We start from the raw sequence: 23668 nt of genomic DNA, 5'->3' as shown, positions 1-23668 counted from the left end.
GGTGGAGGTGGAAGCATGTATTAGGAATGTATTGTATGGACGGTGAAAGCTGGAAATGCTGACGTGGACACTTCAACGTCACAATTCCAACGGTGTGAACACCGTCCAGATCGTAAAGGTATCCGTCTAGCCGCAAGCGGTGATGAAGTCTGGGGTGAGTCTTGCAGCGGACGCAGTTCTTCAGAGGAGAGACAAGGGTGGATTCCGCAATCTGAACAGGTAGGTGTTCGGGACGGTGTCCGTGTTTTTGGATCAACAAGGTAGGTTGTACTCGGTATTGGTCGATGGTGGGCGATAGAACGTTCCAGAGGTCATAGCAGCCAGATGGTGGTAGTCGTATACCCAGCACATTCCGGAGGAAAGGGACAACCGATTCGCTGTCGTTCCGGGAGATCCACGTACCATTTGATAGGGTCTGGACTTCGGCGGCCAAAACTGAAAAGTGAATGAGGTCTTGAAGAGTGAGGGTGGCGTGAAGTTCTGGATGATCTTGGGCCAGTCGGTTGATGAAATGCATGAGTAGCATGTTGGTTGATTGTTGGCGTAAGTACGATACGACGATAGGGGATCTGGACAATAGGGTCACACCTATTGAGGTGTGAGGGGCTGGGTGGTACGTGAAAGGGCGGACCGCATAGAAATTACGTGTATATCACGAGGGTCGACATGCTACATTGATGTGCGCGGGAAAGGCATTGGAGCCCATACTTTTATGGGCTAACACAGACTGACAGTGCCAGTGCCAGTGCCAGGCGGCGGCTGCCAGTGTTCTCCCAAAGGCCGGTTCATCTGCAATGTACTACAACAACACATGGCAGCTGGAAAGCCATTGGGTATAGGCAAGAATCACAAATGTAACCAAGCCTGAAAACAGGCAACAACCAGAAGAAGAATTTTCTCTCCTAAACCATCATGCTTTAGTGCCACATTCCCATTATAAAACAACATGAAACATCCAACAGTAACCCTATCCGCTGACACAGCCAGAGAGGTTTTGCATGTGCTGGAAATCATATGCAGTGCTTGGTAGCAAAAGCACTTGAAGCAATGAAATAAATAGATAAATAAAGTGGCGGACCTAGTCACCGCGACTTCGCTCAATCACGGTGTCAATGAAGAGGAGGTGGACTTATATACGCAGGAAGTTCGGAGTTTGAACCATAGTTTGAAGCTGAATGAACATTTCTTGATCATCTGCTATGTATGTGATACCCCGAGTGCGGTAACCCAACTCAGTACCGAGTAAGTATCCGATCTCTCGAGTAGTTTTGGATGACTTTATCACTTACGTCAGACAGAGAATGAGATTGACACCAACTTGAATCACGACATCAAGACCAACCAATCAAATCTCATCCAAAACAATGTCAAGTTCAACAACCACAAACCCCAAACCAAGCACAAACCAAAGCGTAAACCCAAGTTCTTTAACCAACAACGAAAGCAAAAGTTTATCAACTCTAGACACCTTAGGGGAAGACGATGAATTTGAAGATTTCCCAATCGAAAGTAAACAAGCCCTCAAGTCCCCAAAAAAATGGATTGAAAAACTTGAAACTGATTTGATTTTTTTTGGTTTTTTTTTTGGTTTTTGGTTTGTTTAGATTGGACAGAAGATAAATCTGATATTTCACATTTGATTATGAATTCGAAATCCAATAAAACTTTAAATCAATCTACTACCATGGAAGATCTTTGGGAAGATAATTGGGATGATGAAGTTTTAGAATCTGATTTTGCTCATCAACTTAGGTTCGTTTTATGGAATCTTTTTTTTTCATTTATCTCATCAATGAATGTTTCCTTTTTTGTTTTCTTTTCTCAATCAAGTTACAACCAAACTTGATCTTATGCTGATTTTTTGATTTTCTGTTTTTTTTTTTGGTAATCAGAGCTGAATTAGAGAAAACTAAGACTACTGCTTCTGGAACGGGTCCTACTCCTATGCAAACCTAATTCGATTTCTTCTAAGATTCTAGAACCTCAAATCTCAATCATAATAAAAGTTTAAAAAAAAAGTAATCGGGTATGGAAGAGATGTATTAAAGGTTAAATCAACGAAATATGAAAAGAAACCAAAGATAGGGAAGGTATTAAAGTAGACAACCAATTAGGGTTGTTCTTTATGACAACGAGAGTTTGATCATTGTGTTATGTTATTTAGTGTTACAAATTAAAGGGAATCAATCCGATTTAACAATCCAACCAAAAACCCATCCAAATCGAATTGAATTGTATGATTTCTTAGATAGCTTCGGGTCATAAGACCTTCAACAAAGTATCCAAACCAGGCATATGATCCTACAAACATCCAAACCAAAACCTATAAGTGATACTCAAAAAGAAGAGAAGTGTAAAGAAACCAAAAGAAAGAGCTTACTAAGATAGCTAAAGCAGTACAAGATTTAATCCCAATCAATTCACTTAAAATCAAACTTGAACCAATAGGTAATTCAATCAATTCAATCTTCATTTCTTGGGGTTTTGAGAATTGAGAATTGATAGAATGAATCATGAAAGGTAAATGAGAGATTAAATTAGATGAAACTAGATCTGATTTACATATCAAAATTAAAGAAATCTTTATGTTCGGATTAAGATCTAAACCAGAATTCCTTTTACACAAACAAAACATTAGAGTTCTCATTGAGTTAAGATACTTTGAACGATGAGGTTTTTGAATGTGTAAAAGAAGAATGAACAAGAATCTTACGTTTGGTTATGAATCAAGTTTAGTTTTTGATTGACCGAATTGATTCCCAAAACCAACCCATTCAAAACCGATGAATTTAATTTTCTTAAAGACTTGATTTGAAGATTTGATTTGAAAGAAGTTTTTTGAGGTTTGGTTGAACGTAGGTGTGGGCTTGAGATTAAGTTTTGGTTCTTGATGAGTTCAGTTTTGAAAATCTTGATTAAGTTTGTTAAAAGTAAAGTTGATTTTTTGGGATCGAAGTTTGGCCTTTTTGATTTGAGATTTGATGTGATATGATTTGATGAAGATTAGACGATGAGATGGGAATGTAATGGTATGAGATGATCTTGAATTACATACCAATCAGATGTACATTCTAGTGGAGGTTGAGGTTGAGGATGAGGTTGAGACTCAGAGTTTAGTTGGATTTGATGAGATTGAAGTGAATCATGAATTAATTTAATTTTTTTATTTTTTTTAGTTTGATTTTGATTTCTATTAGATTGATTAGATGATATCTTTTTAGCTAATGTGGTATCTTTCATCTTTGTTATATCATTGACTTGATGATCTTGGTTTGATTGTTTTGTCAGAATGCCAGAGTGAAGAGTGAAATGGTTGAATGATGGGTTTGAAGTGGTTTGATTGATGGGTTTTGATAGGTTGTTTATGGCTTATGGTTTTCAAAAGGTTTTATACATAGTGGTATTTAGTAAAAACCAATTTTGATCATGATTCTCATTTGAATGTTATTGTTCACTCGAATCGGTCAACAGCTTTTTACAAATTGAAATCGAATGAGAAAACACTTTGATGGCAATTTAAATTAAACCTCAGCATGAGCCCTTCAAGCTTTTCTTCTCAATTGGATCACCAAATCAAACCATTACCAGTGAAAAGATGATTTGTTTGAAGTGAATCAGGGTTAACTCCAACCGAGTAGTGAATTCTTACGGTGAAGAGAGTAAAATGAGATTAATTTGGATTTCAGCTTCATATCGACAGATTCAGATCAGTCCAAACTTGAATCAGCATGGATCGCTTACCTATTTAAACTGAATTAGATTACAATCATCGTCACTTTCAAGCCTCATTTAAATATACATTTTATTATATCATCATCTCCACCAAACTCACCTCAACTTAAACTGCTTCATTTTCAAATAATCACTTTTCAACTTCATATCCTCAAAATATCTCAACATGGGTCGTCCACCAATCTTACCTCTCAATGGCTTCACAGTAGCTTATATGGCTCTTCCCACTATCCTCTCAACTTTTGCCAAGCATTATTACCCATTCAAACCTAACAGTCAAGATCCAAAGGCTCGTGATGAATTGAGTTTTGATGAAGCCTTTGCTCTTGCTAAATTTGTAGCTGAAAAGGCTTCACATTATACTGTGGAGGATGTACAGGTTAGAACTCTTACTTGTCACCAAAATACACTTTGAAGATGATTCTGATCTTGATCCTATCTTTTAGCGACTCGGTAATGCTTTTGTACCTGCTCCTTGGAGTGTGAGAGTGATTCGAGTTTCGATTCCTTCATCTACTTGTTCGGATGCTGCTCAATATCTTATCGACGCGTTGGGTCCAGATGAGCTACAACATGTCATTGGTGGTCAACTTTGGTGGCAGAGAAGAAGTTCAAAGGACGGTGGTGTTGAAGCTGAATGGATCGCTATGAAATCCGATTGGAATCGAGTCAAGCCAAGAGCAGCTTCATCATCATCATCCTCTCATGCTGCAATCAACTCAAGTCATCCTGATCATGAAGATCATACCGAAGATCGTAATCTTTCACCTCATCCCAAAGCAAAAAGTAAACAGAAACGAATGTCTGTCTTTCAACAAATTCGTTCATCTCCTCAATCCGCGGTTTCCAACCCAGAATCCGACTTGACTCACAGTTCTGATCATGGCTCAGATCCCAACTCAAACCATGATGCACTTCAACACAAATTCCCATCTGTCTTGTCTCGACTTCGGAGCATATCTCATCGAATCAAGAAAGGTAATTCATCAGCTAATTCACCCTCACCAGTAGAGCCTATCTTGGGTCCAAACGCCAACCCCAACGACAATCCATCTCCACCTAATCCTGTCAATTCTCCAGGACAGACACCAGAAGAGACTCCTCCTCCTAATCATAGTTCTACTCCAAATGATGATTTCGAAAACGCCACTTATGAAGAAGATATGGATACGATGAGGTGTATGCTCTATATACACGGAGGTGGTCAGTAGCTCTACAAGACTTGATATCTATTTCATCTTATATCTTATTGACGAGATTCTTCTGTGATCAGCGTATTACTTTGGCAGTGTCAATACACACAGGTGAGCTTAAATCTTTCCTTTTTCTATCAATTTGATTGAAACTCAACAAACTTTGACTTCTTTAGATATTCCATCTGGCGGTATGCGCGTAAAATGGGTGGTCGCGCTTTTGCAGTTAATTATCGATTGGCTCCACAGTACCCATTCCCTTGTGCTTTAGTAGATTGCCTGGCTGCATATCTTTACCTAATCAGACCTCCTCCAGAAGCAAAGTAAGTCAATCAGCCTAAGGTATCGGCACATTTCGATTTCCATTGATTTCTTTTTCATTTACACAGGCACAGACCAGTGGATCCTTCCAAGTTGATTATTGCCGGTGATTCGGCCGGAGGTGGCCTTAGTCTTGCTTTACTTACATTAATTAGAGATTGTGGTCTACCGGCACCGGCTGGTGCTGTCTTGATTTCCCCTTGGGTAGACTTGACTCATTCTTTTCCTTCGGTCATGGAGAATACCAAGACCGACATCATACGTAAGTTACTATTACCATCTTGTGCCAATTGTGTTTTGAACTTTTCCTCTTGATCCGCAATACCGTTCTAGCACCTTATGGATTCATGCACCAACCGAGTATCTTATGGCCTCCACCATCACCCGATGAAGATAATTCAGCAACTGAACCTCAAGCCTCAACTTCAAATATTCAACCTGAAGTCACCAAGCCCCCAACTAACCTTGATAGACGATTCTCAATGTTTCGATCAATGTCCAAGGGTAATAAAACCAAAGTGCCTGAAATCATTACACCTCAAGACCCCACAACATCAACTGATGTCTCATCACCAGAACCCCACTCTCATCCTTTACCCTCTCCAGATAACACATATGTCAATCCTTACAAACTGACCACTTTTGAAGACCTCAAGAGTTCAACACAAAAAGGCAAAGGTGAAAAGTATCCTGTAGTCCATATAGATGGAAAGAAGATTGAAATCGATCAACAAATTCAATTGTTTGTCAACTTTTCCCTTTTGCATCATTCGAATTTTGATCAAGTTGATAAAGAAAATCTAATGAAAAAAACTTTATTTAGATACGCTCCGAATGATATGGTTACTCATCCTTACTGCTCACCTGCTCTTGCGCCAAGTTTGGGTGGCTTACCACCATTGTTCATTGTTTGTTGATCCTCTTCAACGTGAATCAGCTAAATGAATCACTCACTGAACCATGTTCTCGGTTTCTTTAGATTGCTGGTGACAATGAAGTTTTGCGTGACGAAATCATCTATGTGAGTTTTTGACTTTTCTCATTGACGAGCCAAGTATCTTTGGAGGTTTTTAATTGTGTCTTGATTTTCTAGGTTGCTCATCGGGCTGCGCGCCCGGATCAATATCCGTTACGAGACGGCTTGTTGAATGCTCATCCTGATAGAAAGGCGAAAGCAGCTCTTTACCCACCTACGAAAGTTCACTTACAAGTGTATGGTCAGTCTTGACAGTTTTTCTTGCCTAATTGGTATAATTGAATTTCTCATGGTCTTTCTCTTGCTTGAACCTTGAACTGGATCTAATAGATGATATGTGCCATGGTCAGTCTTGCGCATTTTATTGTTTCACCTCACCATATCGACGAACTCATTAGATTGTCCTTGATTTTCAGTTTTACCAATGTTCTCATTTGCTCGACCTGCCAAGTACTGCTATAGAGCGATCGCTTCATTTTGTAAATTTGTAACGAGTGATGCCAAGGCCGATCTCAGCTTGTCATCTGCTCGTTCTCCTCATTCATCTATCGATGGGATTGCGCCTTCGGCAAACCCTTCAACTGCACATCACTCGAATCCTCATCCTGCTTCCAGTTCTAGAGACGCTGGCGTTTCATCAGCTTCGGCTCACCCTACTTTCTCACCTACCGTGGTGGTTTCAATGCAATCTGATACACCTGAAGCCCAACCATCAGAACTCAAATCTGAGAAACCAACGGGGTCCTTAACTCTTATGATTCCTGGCGCTGAAGCAAGTTCCTCAGCAAATGCTTGTGCATCTTTATCGACCTCTCCTGAAGGACAAGCGCCATCCACCTGGGGAAGAATCACGGGAGGGTCTCATGACACACATCGATCGAGTGTAGGACATAGCGGAGTGAATTCAGAAGTGCAATCGATTCATAGTTCGATTTCAAGTAATGTGATGAACGATGAAGGAAAAGAACGGAAAGCGAAATTAACGGTTGAACTTTTAAAAGAATTAGAAGAAACGATTTATCATTCTGCATTACCATTCAATCGACCTGACTTTGATGATCATATGATTAGAGAAAGAGTAGATGTGAATGGAAAGATTCGAAAGTTGGAAGATGAAACCGATTTGAAGGCATTAAAGTTGGATTCTGAATCGATTGGAGTCATTCAAGAAGGACCTGTTAGACGATGGGCAGAAGGAAAAGAGATTTGGGATCATAAGTTGAGTGAAAGAGGTTTTGTTTTTGTTTTTTATTGGTAGCTTTGGCATGTTTGGGTTCTTAGATTTTTGGTTTTTTTTTCGGATTTAGATTTATGAAGCTTTATAAAAAGATTCAGTTTCAAAGGGATCATCATATCAAGCGAGCAACAGAGTAAGTGTTTACTTTCTTGAACGAACCCAAGATCGATTGGTTTACTTATTATCATTATGGGATTGTTTTTTGTGTTTTTAGAGAACATAAAGAAAGAGTCAAAGAAAGAAGAAAATCAGCTTTACCTCAAACCGGTCAACCAACCCAACCCCAAATCGAACAAAGCTTACTGAGATGTAATTCATTAGATAATTTAAGAAAACATGAACGGATCACAGAAAGACCTCCAGCTAGTTCGATTGCTGCTAGGAAAGATACAGGTGAAGCTAGAAAGGTATGAAGCTTGAATGGTTTTCGATCTGATTTTACTCATTCGAATGGTTTGTTGAATTTGAATTGTTTTTTGATGGATTTTTTTCTAGTTGGCTAAAGCTTTAGAAGAACAAGTCAAGAGTAAAGGAAATGCATCTAAATTGTAAGACATGATCAGTTTCCAACTTGATTGTTTTTCTTTAAGACTGATTTTGGTTTTTGGATTGGTTTTTTTTTCATAGATGGTCTGGACTTCATCAAATTAATTCTAGGCTCGATTCACCACATCATGAAGATGATCGTAGGAATCTTGAGAATGATGAAGATCCGATTGGTGGTGCTGGTGGTGTTAGTGGTGATCATCATCATCGTGTTTTACAGAGTAGGATTAGGTTTTGATCTTGTGATGCTTTGGTGGTTTTTGTTGTGATGATCATGATCATCTTGTTGGTTTGAGAATTGAGATAAATTGATTTATACCTTAATTTTTCTACTTTTCTTTTTTAATCGTTTCTACCTTTCTTCTTTTCCTTTGAACACCATCATCTGAACCCAACCTTTTGTCATTAATGAACTTTTTTTTTTATCGAAATTGGATGATTTGTGTATACTTTTGAAGAAGAAGAAAACCCCTCAAGTTGTATGAATTTTAGATTTTTTTTATATACTCTGTTTTTTTTTCTGTCCTGCATGGTTTTCTCTCTCTTTTTTTTTATTTTAATACAATAATTGCATATTTTTTTTCAAAAAATCTATATTGGATTTTAGATTAGATTTTTTGAATTTCTTTGAATGTATGCGTTTTGATTTAATGATTTTTTTTTTGGAATTACAAGAACTTTTAGTAATTCAACCATATGTCCCAAGACTTTATTGATTTTGGGATAATTGCTGTATTACCACTAGGCCTATGGATGTCAATTCCAAGGCTCATGTGGCAGCTTTGGGGTAGTCATTGAATGGAAACTGGAGAAGTAGCATAGCTTACAAAAATTCCATGAGAATTTCATATTGAAGTGGGTTTCAGCTCATTGATCAGCACACACACTTAGTTCACATTCTCATTCACATCAAAAACTGGGATATAAAAGGTAAGAAATGGAACTCTTGGACGGTATGATGACTGTGTTATATTTTCTCAACAGTTCAAGGATGAAAACATCGCCTATTGAGTGTTATGAAACATTTGTGGATTTTTATGACTTTACATACTAAAGCTTTTTGATCAAAGGATAAGGATGAAGTGGTGGTGATAATATAGTAGATTTGAACTTTACAACATCATCAAAAAGAACAAATCATCTGCTGGCGAAATTAATTTACCGGAGATAAAGTGGATTGACTGAATAGAGCTGAAATTTCTTCTCTAATACCATGATGAACATGAGCCCGGTTTACATGGACTTTTACACCACAGATCCTAGACCTAGAATCACACCTAACCTCCACGGTTTACGGATGGGGGTGGGCGACACGATGAACAGCATGAGCCAGCATTTCCACATGAACAGGTAAGACACTCGGCCAAAGCGTCTTGGTCTGAGGCAAGGTTTGTTTCATGTGAAATCATTGAAGCGAAGGCTTGATTGCAGAAGATGGAGACCATCAGTACGGCTGAGATGATGCTGAGATTCATGATGAGAGATCTAATTGGAAGACAAATCATTAGTTATGGAAAATGGTGAGACGGATCCATAGAATCTGATCTCGAGACTCACCAAGAAGTTAACGTGACGAGATTAGAATGGTTGGATGTGGGCTTTGATTTGATGAAAACCAATGGTATCTAAATCAATCAACATGGTAAAGAGGTTGACCATAAAGGTAAGCTCAAGATAATTCTACATACAATATATGATTGACTGATGAAGATTATGAGAAAACATACCAATACAATTGTGCACGGTAGGCGAACAAATTGATAAGAATGTTTGGATAACGAACAAGTGGTCTAGCAAACCAAGCGGCCTTTTATACTTGTTGAAGACCAGCTGAATAGCTGTTTCTTTTTGCCTCTTCCTTAGCATCATCAAGCCATGGAACATGATGCAGAGTTCCATGACATTGCCTTTGTCACAGCGCGTATGATCATGTGGACAAGTTTTTTTGAAGTTTCGGATTGTGGAGAATTTAATCTTGTAAGACAACTTGATGATTTGTTCTGTGATTTGTATTTGATTTGATTCATGAATCACAAGGAGGAATTTGGAAAGCTCATACGGATTTATCCGATGTAATTTTAGCAAAAAAAATCATTGATTGATACCTTTATAATGGTTTTTTTTAAAGTATGGCAACTTGTCTTAGTTCTTGATTTCTTTCGAACAATTTTCAGACCAATTATGTATATCAGTAACATGTTTTTTTTCACTGATTTTCTTTCATGAAGATGTTTGACACGTACATTATTGGCATTCTTCATAAGTATGAGTTTTTGAAATAATGTCAATTGATGTTGTATTTCATCGGATGGTTCCATATGGGTTCAGAGACCGTTTCGACTCTTTCCTGTCATCAAGACATAGAACGCGATACACTGCGTTCCCTTGCATAGCCTCCTACAGAGTTGTCTCATCTTAACTTTCAACACGTGAAATATTTTCAAGCTTCGTGTCGTGGAGGATTTGATCCCGACTTTTCCCTTGATGTTCTGGTTTTCCGCTTGAATCACGTGAATCATTTTGTGTTTTGTACATTTCCTTTGAACAAGTACCAGGATTTGAAATGTCATAGAATAGGAATAGGATCCCGGATTGTCCCTATAGAGTTCAACTGTGTCAAAACTCGATTTGATGGCCATTTTGGTTCCAAGTATATTTGCCAGTTTTGGCTCAAAATCACATTTTGACTCTAATTTAATAACATATATTTCCTTATAAAAAGCTCACAATTTTGCCCAATTTGAGTCCAGGTAGCCAACAAATATCTAAAACTTCAAATTTGGGTGTTGCAAGAATCTTGGAATCTGGAAGAACCAGAAATATTGGAGAAAAAAGTTGAGAAAAAAAAATTGTTTGTGGAAACAAGAAAGTATGGTAGACATGAAAAAAATCTATAGTTTTTTTTTAATTCTCTGGCGCTGACCAACTAAATCTTGCTGTACAGATGCTATGTAACTTTTTTTGATACATGAAGCTAAGAAATTACAAAGTCTTCTAGATCTTGATATGAAGCATATTATCTTCAGGCTTGGCAAGATCTTGCCATGAGTAGCATCAAAGACACAGCGGATATCAGCTGCAGTAGTGAGTGTGTATGTAAGGCACTGAGGTGTATCATCTTGGTAAGCCAAGGCAGTAGAACTGTTTGAATTAAGGGGATTTCAAATTGATTTTTTTTACATATATTTATGCTACAACAACTTGTGTGTTGTTGTAAAATATGAGAGCTCAAGTCAAGCAATTTTGCAGCTTTGACCACAAAAAAGAAATCCCAAATTTTGATGAGCAGTGATTTTACACATATTTACAACAATGAGAAACCCCAAACAACTATATGATGTTGAAACAATATGTTCAAAAATCATTTATTCTTTGATAATTTGATTGCAGTTATCTTCTTTGTTAGTTTTGTTAGTTTTTTTTCTTTGTGAGGTTCAAACCATCTGGAAAATGAGTTTTGAATGGGTTTCAAGACTTTTGAAATGGTCAGGTGGGCATGGATTGGGATTGATTTGCTTGGTCAATAAGCAAGGTTTTGTTACAAGGTTGAGTTATAAAGAGCTTGGGTAGTTGAAACAGTCAAGTTTCATTTTATGACCATCATCATACAACATACTTTCTATATTGGGGCGGTTCAAGAAGGGCTTCTACAGCCCTTTTTTATATTTTACATTTTGTTTGGGCTCTTTAAATTTCAAGTAAAATTTTAAGGTCATGAATCACCTTGAGAGTTGGACCACATGTGATCTTGTAATCATCCTCAAAATTTTTAAATCATGTCCCTGAATTTTCAAAAGACAAGGACAATCGAGCCAAAAAAAAATTCATTCTTTGTTCTTTTTTGTTCCTGGATTCTAACAATTTTTGGTCAAAAAAGAACCTTTTTTCTCTAGGTTTTCCTCTTTCATTAACAAAAAATCTGTACAAAGATGGTGATCGATAGAGTTCTGCGGAGGTAGTTCGGTGTTAATCTTCAGTGGTGCGTTCAATATCAAGTATAAAGTTTCAGTTCAATGATTTTCTAAATATGATCTAATCTATCCTTCTTGTTGTTTCTAATCTTATTCGAGTTCAATTTCAATTCTTAAAGTTTCTGATTCTAGTTCTTCTGATCTGTTGATGCCCGCTTGTTGTAGATACGACAATATGTTAAGGCCTCGGTGTGGGGTTCTCGGCGGGGATCAAGGTTGGGTGTCTAATAAGCTATGCAGATTGTCGTATGAAGAAGAAAGAGAAAAGACAACTGTGGTTTGTACAACATAGTCTAATCTCGTGTCTGTGACATCTACTACCCGGTATTTCACTAACAGTTACATGTCTCTTGAGGATCGTAACACAACCCTAAAAAGACTGATTGCAACCAAGAGACCATGTAGCTCGTGTTTCTTGTCTTGAACCGCCCTATTTACAAACAGTCAAGTTCAAAAATTTATGGTGTTGTATGAAACTTGACCAATTTTTTTTTGAAAAAACCAAAAGAAATTTAAACTTGAAACCCCTCACAGCCTCCAGTCACAGGGCACTGGAAGGCCAGTGCATCCCATGACGTGAATCTTTTTTTCTTTTTTTTGGAAAGTTTTCAAGCCACTGCAAGGCAGATTTTGAACTTTATTTAGTTTTCTTGGAAAATTTCCAAACCACTGTTAGGCAGATTTCAACAAAGTCTTCACCATATACGGACAAGCTGTGGGACAGATCTGTTTCAGTCATCCAAATTACCTTAACCAGGCATTGTCAGGTGTCAACTTGTTTTGGTAGAAATTTTGTCCAGTCATCAGAAAGATTGTCTCCATGTTCCATCCCAACATTCAACCTACAAACCATCAGCTGACCTTCTTTTCCATCAACAGAATGGCAGGGTGAGTCATTACTTCAGCACAATTCCAGACACAGCTTCTTCCAAGCCATGATCGATAAAGATCACACCGCTTTTGCAATGATTCAATTATTGAAAAGTACCTTTTAAGAACGTGCCAGACAGAGTGGGCAGCCGCAAAACTCAGTCCTATTGCCTTTTTGACACTACAACAGAATGGTTATACAGGGGCAGAGTACACTGCAATCTCAAAATTTGATGTTACAACAAGGATAATGATCTCAAACAAGCCACACAGCACCTACAAGAAGACTCCTGGGAATAGCTACATCCAACTCATTGATACCTCTCAATGAAGATGGTGAACACAAGAGTCCATACTCACTGTGAACATCATTCAACTTCCCCAAGTGGGAATAGGAAAATGATTAATAGTACAGTTTGTCATCAAAGGATCCAATACTGCACACCTGAGCCATAACACCCACACTACAGCTGTGCAGCAAGCCAAGTAAATAGTTGTCTATCATGTACATACAGGTCTGATCAGTCTTTTGCCCACCAGAAGACATAAATCACATGTTATACCACATGTAACATTTTTGACTTTGAAAAAATTCTCCCAAAAATCCATTACATATAATTCTGTAGCTGCTCAGGCAATATGTTGAAGCTATTTCCTAGTTACAGAAAGGGTGATACATGCAAATGAGTTGATGAGATTACACCAAAACGTTGAGTCAGTGTATGTAGTCAATCTTTTGAATGCTTTTGTCAATCTGAAAAAAGCTACAGCATGTATTACATATTAAAAAACTATCCTGATGTGCAGATAACTGAGCAGAACTGTATGTACATGATAGCCACCTATTCATTGAGCCTGCTACACATATGTAGTGTGGGTGTTATGGCTCAGGTGTGGAGTGATAGATCATTTTATGACAAATCATACACCCAATCATTTTTTCCCGCCCACTTGGGGAAGTTGAATAATGTTTGTGGTGTACTCTTTGTTGCCTGCCTTGCCAAACACCTCAGTGCTATATGCCAAGCATGGAGGATATCATGTCATTGAGTGTGACAAGGTCATTGGACAGCTAGTTGTCATCAAGAATGAAAAAGGTACTTTTGATATTCACAGTGAAACACTCTCAACAGTTAAATTGATGAATCTGCCGAGTTTCAAGATGATTGTGGTTTTGGCTTTTGACTGACTTTTGTGGTTTGACCAGGGATTTGTGCAAGGCAAAGATGAAGATGACATGGTTATTGATGGATGATTGGTTCCAAACACTCATAGTATGATGTAGATGTTCTGACATAATTGTGCTCAGGTCTCCTTGTTGTTTGAACACTCTTGATTCATACATGTTGCCAATTTGTATATAAGATTTTGGGAGAGAGACATCAATTCTGGACTTCACCAACCACTGCTGCTGAAAAGGGTCCATATGGCCAATTGGATTGGTTAGCTCATTATGAATTTGGTTCCCAACTCATAACCATTGGACACTTGATTATTATCTGTCCAAGATTGGGTTAATAACTTGAGGAAATGTGTTCCAGGACTGGTCAAGTCCTTTTGAATGACCAGTCAAGACCTATCTGACAATTGGTCAAGATATATCCAATTACCTTTTCGAAAACGCATGACATGCATTCAACAACTAATTGAAAACCAATTCAAAACATTCTGAAGTTGTTGGGATGCACTGGCCTGCCAGTGCCTTGTGATTGGGGGCTGTGCCTTATGATAAGCATCAAACATTCACAAAAGAAAACAAGTTATGGGTCAATGACTTTTCAAGAAGCTGTTGATTGCTTTTGACCACTGCTGACCATCTGGTTTTACAAAATAGGATTTTTTATGTGAATTTATTGTAAAAGGTTTCCCCTGACAGGCCTTGTTCAAAGTTTTTATCTGATGTAGTGTTCTGCACACTGGGAATTACCTTGGATTGAAACCTTGGAAATATTATGTCCAAGGTTTGGGATCCAAGGATACCTCAGATAAATATGCTGGTAGTGTGAAGCAAAAGAGCCTCAAATTGCACCTTGCCATACCTTGCTCCACCTGAACCATTGACCCCTTGTGTTTGGAGGAGGTAATGATGATGACAGGGGAAAAGGGCTCTTCTCTATATTTGCCATACAATTTTTCCCACCAAAGCTGGCTGGTTGTGCCAGGGTTCTGATAGTACCTACTTCTTCCAAAAAAAAAGTCAAAATTTGGGGTTTTTCACAAGTTTTGACCAAAATTTATTTTTTTTATAATTTTTGGGTCAACTGAGTGTCAATTTCCCAGTTGATAAGGGGAAGATGTGCCTATTGTGAATACCCTTCAAAGAGTCTTTTGAGAGTCTAAGAAAAGTCCATTGTGTGTGCACATTGGTGTGCTACAAGCAACTCTGGACCAATTACACTAGAAAAGCGTTAGAGTAGCTGGTAGCGTAACTGTTTTGCACATCTAACGAGACACTTTCTGTTAGATGTGGTGATCTACACTACAAGATCCTGGATTTTGTGATAACTTGGTATTGCTACGTTTGTAGCGTCAGCTGGATCTGTACATCTACACTAACAGACATTGAGATTCAACGTTAGCTATGAGCTGTGGTTAGTGTACCCTTGCACTGATTTAAGGTCTTCACCCCCTGAAGGTGAATATCCCTGATCACATCAGTTGTAATCAACTGATAGGATAGATGTTGAGATGTGATAATTGTCTGTATACCCCTTCAACCCCAATACATTCACCCCCAACACACAAGTCATTTGTTCAAGCCGGTGTGGAAACTTAAAGACCCCCGTTGGTGATACTTTCTTTTTTCCTTCTCCAAAAATTTCCATCACCGCTTTGCCATGGCAGTAACACCTTCTCGGAGGAGCTCTAAAAGCAAATCTCCTGGTCCACCACGTAGATCTAATCATATCATATTGAAGAGTTATACTCTCTCTCTCTCAGTACTTACTTTTTTTCTTTCAAACAGAACAAGCAAAAAAAGTATCCAGTTATCTTGTTACTTTCTGGCGACTATCTCGCTTGCTGCAGATCTTTGGCTCCCGCAGAGCGCACCTTTTCAGCGGTAGTTGATGTTTGTGCAAGCAATCAAGGATCACTTTGACTGTGGAATATAGCAAGGCTTGTAGGAAGCCAAATGTGGCTACATGGAGGTGTCAGATTGAGTGGAAGTCAATGGGATAAATTACAAGCCCTTGCTGACATGGCCTATGGGAAAGTGGATTGATATGCTTAGTGTTTTTGACGTTTTTTTAGCTGTTGGCGCGTTTTTGTAGCGCATTACAACCACATTATTGCAATTTGATCTTTTGTGTTAGCTTGTCCAAGGTACGCTACTTCAAAAGTGTTAGCCCGCGGCTGCCGGAAAAACTTTATTGTGTTAATATGTTAGCTTCCCCATCTACGCTATCCAGATTGGTCCAGATAGCTATGAGTAGCGTAGTGATCCAGCGTTGCTACAAGGATACAGACATGGTGTTTGTCTTTGAACTGTTTTTCCGTTTTTGGGATACCCAAGCCTCACAAAAGCATGTGGAATGGATTTGTGGCAAATTCCCAAGGTTTCAAAGCTCAACCTTGTGCATGGTGGGTTGGAACAAGATGTTGGACTATTCTCTTGAGAGAGGCTTTACAGTCATTTAGTGACTGTACTTGGTGGTTTGTTCACCTGTTCTTATTACTTTTCCTCTCTGCTCTGCCAAGACCACAACCCAACACAAAATGACTGGTATGAACAGAAATTTGATCACTGATGATAAAACAATGGCAGTGAGGCTAGTTTAGTACATGCACTTTCCCAACACAAATCTTCTGGTTAAAAGATCATCTGGTTTTGTGAATTTTGCACCTGCAAAGATCAGGGTGGTCAGGATTACAAACACAAGTGCCATTGGGCTCAGTGACATCTACAGTGAGATCGCTATGGTTGGCCAAAGCATCTTCACTTGGAATGATTGCATTTTCTCTCTTAAAATCGGTGATGATTGACCCAAAGGCTTGATTGAATGATACAGAGATCATTAACATGGCTGCAATGATGATGAGGTTCATGATGAAATATCTAATTGGATAACCAAGTTTCAGTCATGGAAAAATTGTGATAAATATGAATCCATCAAAGATATTCAGACTCACCAAGAAACTAAAGTAAGGGAATTTGGTAAGTTGGGTGAGCTCTGATGAAAAACAATTTATGTATCTGAACCAATCAAAAGGGCAAAGAGAGTGGCCATATATAAGCTCAATGTGTTTTGGTGATGTCTCCATGTGGAAATTGTTGGAAAACATACCAAGACAGTTGTGGCAAATTGATCAGATGATTGGATAGCAAATGAGTAATCAGAAGACCAGGTGCCCTTTTATATCTGTTGAAGACTGGCTGAGTAAAAATCTGTCTGACCGACTCTTCCCGGTGATCAAGGCTTGTAACACGATTTACCCTGCGAATCACCCTCTGCAGAGCCGTATCATATTGACTTTCAACATATGAACGCAAGGATTTGTATGGTAAGAAGCTGATTGTGTGCTTCAAGTTCTATGGCAAATGTCCTTTGATTCATCTTTCGGGTGTTCCGCTTAGATCACGTAAAGGGTTTGATGTTTTGGATTTTTTTTTGGCTTGAGATGATTAGAAGCACAGTCAATTTTAAAAAGCTTGACAAAATTTACTTGTAAAGCTCAAACAAATTTACGTCAAATCCTTGTCAAGCTTTACAAAATCGATTAAAGGGTTTCAAGTTCGATTCAAACTTGAAACCCCTTTATTGTACAATTACCAGTGGAACCGTCTCGGTCAAGCCAAAAAAAGAGACTACACTTCGCCTGCGCAGAGGGTCAAGACGATTTCTTCAAAGAACAAGTGTGAGCTGTAAAGCATCACATGGTGTTTTGACTGCCGATTCAGTGTTCCAGAGTTGTAAAATTTATACGCTCTCGATCGCGGCGAGGAAAGCGCGGGCGAGGAGTGAGGGAAGAGCTAGGGAAGAGCTAGGGAAGAGCGAGAGAAGAGCGAGGGAGTTTGTTAAGTCCTTACGAATACAAACTCTGGTAAATTGGAGGTGATGTTGAGGTAGGGGGTCCTTGACAGTTCCACTGGCAATCTTCATGTCAAACAAAAGAAATCCAAAACACCAAAAGATCAACTGGGTCTAAGCGCAAATAGGAAGACAGACATCATTGGTAAGGTGCTATTGAGCTCTTTGTTCTCTTGTCTGTATCCACATCATTTCAGCCCCAGGCACCACCCAAGTGTACCTTATGACCTCAACCCTAATCCGGTTATCCTCCCTTTTTGCTTTCCTCTCCTCGGTCTTTCTATGTAGTATTTATCATAAAAGAAAATCAAATTTCAAAAAAAAGACAAAATCTAAAAAGCTAAAGAAAAATGACACATCAAATTACAATTTCAATCATTCCTTCAAGACCAAAACAAAAAAAAACAAATTACACAAAAGAAAAAAAAGGTGAAAAAATTCTGAAACAAAAAATTGGTAATGTCCTTAGCCCGTGACGGTACTCTGAATTCCATTCACGGAAGAGAGAGGAGGTGACAGGGCAACAGGGAATTCACAGATGGTTGTTAAACACGTAACAACCAGGAATTTGGAAGTTGGGAGGAAAAGAAATTTTCCTCCTCTTCCCACATCCCTCATTCCCGCTGCTAGTTCCTGTCACCTCACAAGGCTGTTTCGTAGCTCTAAGCTAGAAACTTTTTCTAAAAAACCCACCCACCGCCCGGGGGGTTGAGAAGTCTCATTCCCAGGCCTGTTCTCGCCTGGTGGTAGGGAGATTCTAGGACAGGGTTTAACCCCCAACCTTGATACTCCCCCTACCACTGGACTACCCCCACACCACAACAAGGTTTATTGGTCTCGAGGAGAGAGACTGTAGGCCCACAAGTGGTAGAACAGACCTGGAGTAAGATTTCTCAAGGAACTGGTTATCTAGGTGTATATGACATCTGATCTTTAGAGTTACTTACTCAGCAATCCCACTTTCTCAACCCATCTCTCTCTGTAGAATGAATGGAAGTCAAAATAATTCACTAAATTCTTTCTTTTCTGATTCTTCTTCTTTAAATTTCTATATGACAAAAAAAATTAATTGAGGTGCTTTAGAAAAGTTAAAATATCAAGTTGTTTTCAAGCAAGAAAAAAAACATCTTTGATTGAAAAAAAACAGAAAATTAGATAAATAAAAGAATCAAAGTTAAAAAGAACAAGAAACAACAAAAAATGGAACCCCATGTGATTTTCTCCTTTTTGCTTTTTCTTTAGAAAATTGTTTCCATTTGTTTACTGAAAAGAAAGCAAGATATGAATAAAGAGCAAGAGAAAACAAAAGAGTTGATGATTATTTTGATTTATCAATTGATTGATTGATTCCAATTTGGAAACCTTGGTATGATCTGATCAAGAACAAGTTTGCTCAAAGCAAAACATCACTTTGAGAAATCCATTTGATTCATAGACCTTTTGATTGCAACTGCAGGAGTAGGATAATGTTGTGGTGAATCCGGTTCTAGAGGTAAGTTTTTTAAAATGATGAATATATATACGATTTCATACCCTTTTCAACACTGACATGTTTTTCTTCTGATACAAGGTATTTGAAGAAGCCACCTTTTGAATGCAGGGTGACTTATCCTCAGGATGCGAGGTCCTTGCTGAATACCTACGCATCAAGAAGAAACTTGACTCGTTGAAGGACAATACCACATTTCCTAGTATCCACCGCGCGATTGATGAGATGCTATGGTAGCTCAAGACATACCAGGACAAGGCTTCAGGCACTGAAATAATTGTCATCACCACAATTCTTAATCCTCAAAGACAATTGAAATTTATTTAAGATTTCTATCCACTTGCAAGTGATTCAGCCAAAGCTTCCATTAATGAGGTCTTTGAAGAACGGGTGATCAACTGGAAAGCCAAAACAACTGAAGCTCCAATAGTTCATAAGGATACAGTACCTACTGACATCGATGAGTTTGACATGTTTGCAGCAGGGTCTGATAATAATGCTCCAGCTTCTCAATACGAGCAAGAGCTGACTGATTACTGGTCAGGAAATTTTGGCATTTTGCCTGATGAAAAACCTTTGGACTGGTGGAGGGTAAGTCTCTCTGAATTTTCACCTGTTTCATCATGTGATTGAAGACTGATATCAATTTGGAACTTTTTCAGAAACATGAGAAGTCCTTCCCGGTACTTGCTTTGATTGCAAGGGACTACTTGTTCATATCGGGAACTAATTTCTGTTGTGAGCGTTTGTTTTCCTCGGCTGTAGATGTGGCTGCTCCGGGAGAAGGTTCAATACTTCCAAATACCATCACTCGGAAGGTGGGATGTAGAGAGTGGATCAAGTCTGGAATTGTACCCACAGATAAGTATGAAGATGCAGTAAAGTACCTCACAGAATACAAGGCACAACTGAAGAAGAAGGGACAGACCAAGAAGTAGTTTAACATTGTATCTTTTTCGATTTTGTTTTACTTTCTTTTTTTCTTTCATCTATTTACAACAAGTTCTTTTACTTTGTTATCTCATTTCTTTCAATTTCTTGTCTCTCGTTCATTACCATTCATTGTGTCTTTGGAATCTAACTTCATTTAAATTTTTTAAAATTCCACCGTCATTGACCGTTACCAAAGCCAAAAAAGCCGATTGTGGTAAGGTACGTTACGGTCCCACAGTGCCAAAATGTACTTTGGGAAACAGTTGTCTGACCATAACGGTATGGCACGGTAGACTACACTGAGGTCCGAGCGTTGCCCACACAGCCCCCAATCACAGGGCACTGGAAGGCCAGTGCATCCCATGACATGAATCTTTTTTTTCTTTTTTTTTGGAAAGTTTCCAAACTACTGCAAGGCAGATTTTGAACTTTATTTAGTTTTTTTTGGAAAGTTTCCAACCCACTGTGAGGCAGATTTTAACAAAGTCTTGACCATATATTGACAAGCTGTGGGACAGATCTGTTTCAGTCATCCAAATTACCTTAACCAGGCATTGTCAGGTGTCAACTTGTTTTTGTACCAATTTTGTCCAGTCATCAGAAGGATTGTCTCCATACTCTATCCCATTATTCATCCTACAAACCATCAGCTGAACTTCTTTTCCATCACCAGAATGGCAGGGTGAGTCATTACTTCAGCACTATTCCAGACACAGCTTCTTCCAAGCCATGATCAATAAAGATCACACCACTTTTGCAATGATTCAATTATTGAAGAGTACTCCTTAAGAAAGCGCCAGACAAAGTGGGCAGCCAACAAACTCAGTCCTATCACCTTTTTGACACTTCAACAGAATGTTTATACAGGGGCAAAGTACACTGCAACCTCAAAATTTGATGTTACAACAAGGATAGTGATCTCAAACAAGCCACACAGCACCTACAAGAAGACCCCTGGGAATAGCTACATCCAACTCATTGATACCTCTCAATGAAGATGGTGAACACAAGAATCCATATATACTCTTTGTTGCATGACTTGCTGAAAATCTCAGTGTTATATGACAAGCATGGAGGATATCATGACATTGAGTGTGACAAGTTCATTGGACAGCTAGTTGTCATCAAGAATGAAAAAGGTACTTTTGATATTCACAGTGAAACACTCTCAACAGTTGAATTGATGAATCTGCCGAGTTTCAAAATGATTGTGGTTTTGGCTTTTGACTGGCTTTTGTGGTTTGACCAGGGATTTGTGCAAGGCAAAGATGAATATGTTGGAGTAAATCATGATTGGGTCAAACCCAATGACGGTTATGGAGTCAAAAGTATCCACCATGTGTAGCGTTGACAGAAAGGAATGTAGCAAGGAGGATTTAAATTGAAACATTCAATCAGTGTCAAGGTACAAGGTTAGGTGGAAGAAATGTTAGAATGTCTTGACAAAATGGGATTTGATAACTAGGCGTGATGAGGAAGAGATAGAAGGATTTACCGGATTGGGATTGTAGTTGAGTTAACCTGAATAAGGATGTGGACGTGATGTTTGAATCCCAAAATTATCTTTGTGACTTTTTCTCTTATAATCTTGCCTCTCTTTACATTTAGAACTTTTTCCCTCATCAAGGAAAAAGATTCTAAACATGAGTTATCAATTAAACTTTTTCTTTTATCAAAATACTAAGAATTCTACTGAACCACCTTGCTACGATTATTTGTTCATCTCTATCATCTCTTTTACTTCAAAATTCTCTCTCATTCAGTTCAGCTTCATGATCCTCCCTGTTCCCTTCCAGGTTTGTCGAGTTTAGCACTTGTCCTTTTTATTTGCCTCAGTGTGTCTTGTTCACACGGGCTGATAGTTCTGTTAAACCTTTTTAAAGGTGTGTTGTATGTTGCTGTAGCTTCTCATCTCACATCATCAAGGAAAAAGATTCTAAACTTCAGTTTCATAATCCTCCCTGTTCCCTTCCAGGTTTGTCGAGTTTAGCACTTGTCCTTTTTAGTTGCCTCAGCGTGTCTTGTCAACACAGGCTGATAGTTTTGTTAAACCTTTTTGAAGGTTTGCCAAGTTTAGCACTTGTCCTTTTTAGTTGCCTCAGTGTGTCTCGTCAACACGGGCTGATAGTTTTGTTAAACCTTTTTGAAGGTTTCTGTCCTAGGTTCACAGTGTCAAGCGTGAACACCTCATATTCTGACAATATATGACATTATTATTGATGGATAATTGGTTTTGAATACTCATAGTATGTTGTAGATGTTATGACATAATTTTGCTCAGGTCTCCTTGTTGTGTGAACACTCTTGATTCATACATGTTGCCAGTTTGTATATGAGATTTTGGGAGAGAGACATCAATTCTGGACTTCACCAACCACTGCTGCTGAAAAGGGTCCATATGGCCAATTGGATTGGTTAGCTCATTATGAATTTGGTTCCCAACTCATAACCATTGGACACTTGATTATTATCTGTCCAAGATTGGGTTAATAACCAGGGGAAATGTGTTCCAGGACTGGTCAAGAACTTTTGAATGACCAGTCAAGACCTATCTGACAATTGGTCAAGATATATCCAAATACCTTTTGGAAAATGCATGACATGCATCCAAAAACTGATTGAAAACTAATTTAAAACATTCTGAAGTTGTTGGGATGCACTGGCCTGCCAGTGCCTTGTGATTGGGGGCTGTGCCTTATGATAAGCATCAAACATCCACAAAAGAAAAAAAGTCATGCATCAATGGCTTCTCAAGGTGCAGTTGATTGCTGATGACCACTGCTGACCATCTGGTTTTACAAAAAGAATGATTTTTTATGTTAATTTATTGTAAACAGTTTCCCCAAACAGACCTTGTCCAAATTTTTATCTGATGCAGTGTTCTGCACTGAGAATGACCTTGGATTAAAACCTTGGAAAGATTATGTCTCAGGTTTCGGATGCAAGGATACCTCAGATAAATATGCTGGTAGTGTGGAGCCGAAGAACCTTGAATTGCACCTTGTCATACCTTTCTCCGCCTGAACTATTGTCCCCTTGTGTTTGGAGGAGGTAATGAGGATGACAGGGGGAAAGAGCTCTTCTCTATACTTTTGGTTCTATACCGTTTTTGACATCAAAGCTCTCTGACTGGTTGGGTAAGGGTTCCTGTCAGTACTCGAGATCTTAGACACAAGCTCCAGAAGCACTTCACACATAATATTGTAAGATAGAACATCCCTTATTAATCCTTGTAATATAATTACTTCCTCACATAATTAATTCTTTTATATTTTCTATTTTATTGATTATCATTAAAAAGAAAACACCTTACGGATCTAGTTTCAAAGATTCACAGAAGATAGTACGAAAGACAGATTAGGTAAAGAGA

The 23668-nt window shown here is 38.5% G+C and overlaps 3 protein-coding genes across 3 annotated transcripts; 2 read left to right on the top strand and 1 right to left on the bottom strand.

Moving 5' to 3' along the window:
* Positions 1-1309: 1309 nt before the first annotated feature.
* On the top strand, positions 1310-3286 carry MELLADRAFT_72399 (uncharacterized protein; the record flags this gene model as incomplete). The annotated part of the gene is made up of 6 exons (XM_007412211.1): positions 1310-1509; positions 1605-1752; positions 1893-2301; positions 2381-2615; positions 2714-2962; positions 3056-3286. The coding sequence occupies 3 exons, from the start codon at positions 1365-1367 to the stop codon at positions 1954-1956; spliced, it is 357 nt and encodes a 118-aa protein (XP_007412273.1).
* A 612-nt stretch (positions 3287-3898) lies between these two features.
* Positions 3899-8243, top strand: MELLADRAFT_88848 (arylacetamide deacetylase; the record flags this gene model as incomplete). The annotated part of the gene is made up of 15 exons (XM_007412212.1): positions 3899-4111; positions 4179-4935; positions 5006-5036; positions 5102-5248; positions 5315-5508; positions 5580-5988; positions 6070-6154; positions 6226-6267; positions 6340-6463; positions 6553-6567; positions 6639-7440; positions 7530-7592; positions 7674-7866; positions 7955-8007; positions 8087-8243. The coding sequence occupies 15 exons, from the start codon at positions 3899-3901 to the stop codon at positions 8241-8243; spliced, it is 3285 nt and encodes a 1094-aa protein (XP_007412274.1).
* An 8422-nt stretch (positions 8244-16665) lies between these two features.
* Positions 16666-16893, bottom strand: MELLADRAFT_124513 (uncharacterized protein; the record flags this gene model as incomplete). The annotated part of the gene is made up of 1 exon (XM_007412187.1): positions 16666-16893. One exon carries the CDS (start codon positions 16891-16893, stop codon positions 16666-16668), a length of 228 nt encoding a protein of 75 aa, XP_007412249.1.
* Positions 16894-23668: the final 6775 nt, after the last annotated feature.

The sequence above is a fragment of the Melampsora larici-populina genome (genome assembly GCF_000204055.1).
Source record: "Melampsora larici-populina 98AG31 unplaced genomic scaffold MELLAscaffold_29, whole genome shotgun sequence".
Taxonomy (NCBI): domain Eukaryota; kingdom Fungi; phylum Basidiomycota; class Pucciniomycetes; order Pucciniales; family Melampsoraceae; genus Melampsora; species Melampsora laricis-populina.
Note: the sequence above shows the minus strand (reverse complement) of the source record. Positions and strands in the feature narration are given on the sequence as shown.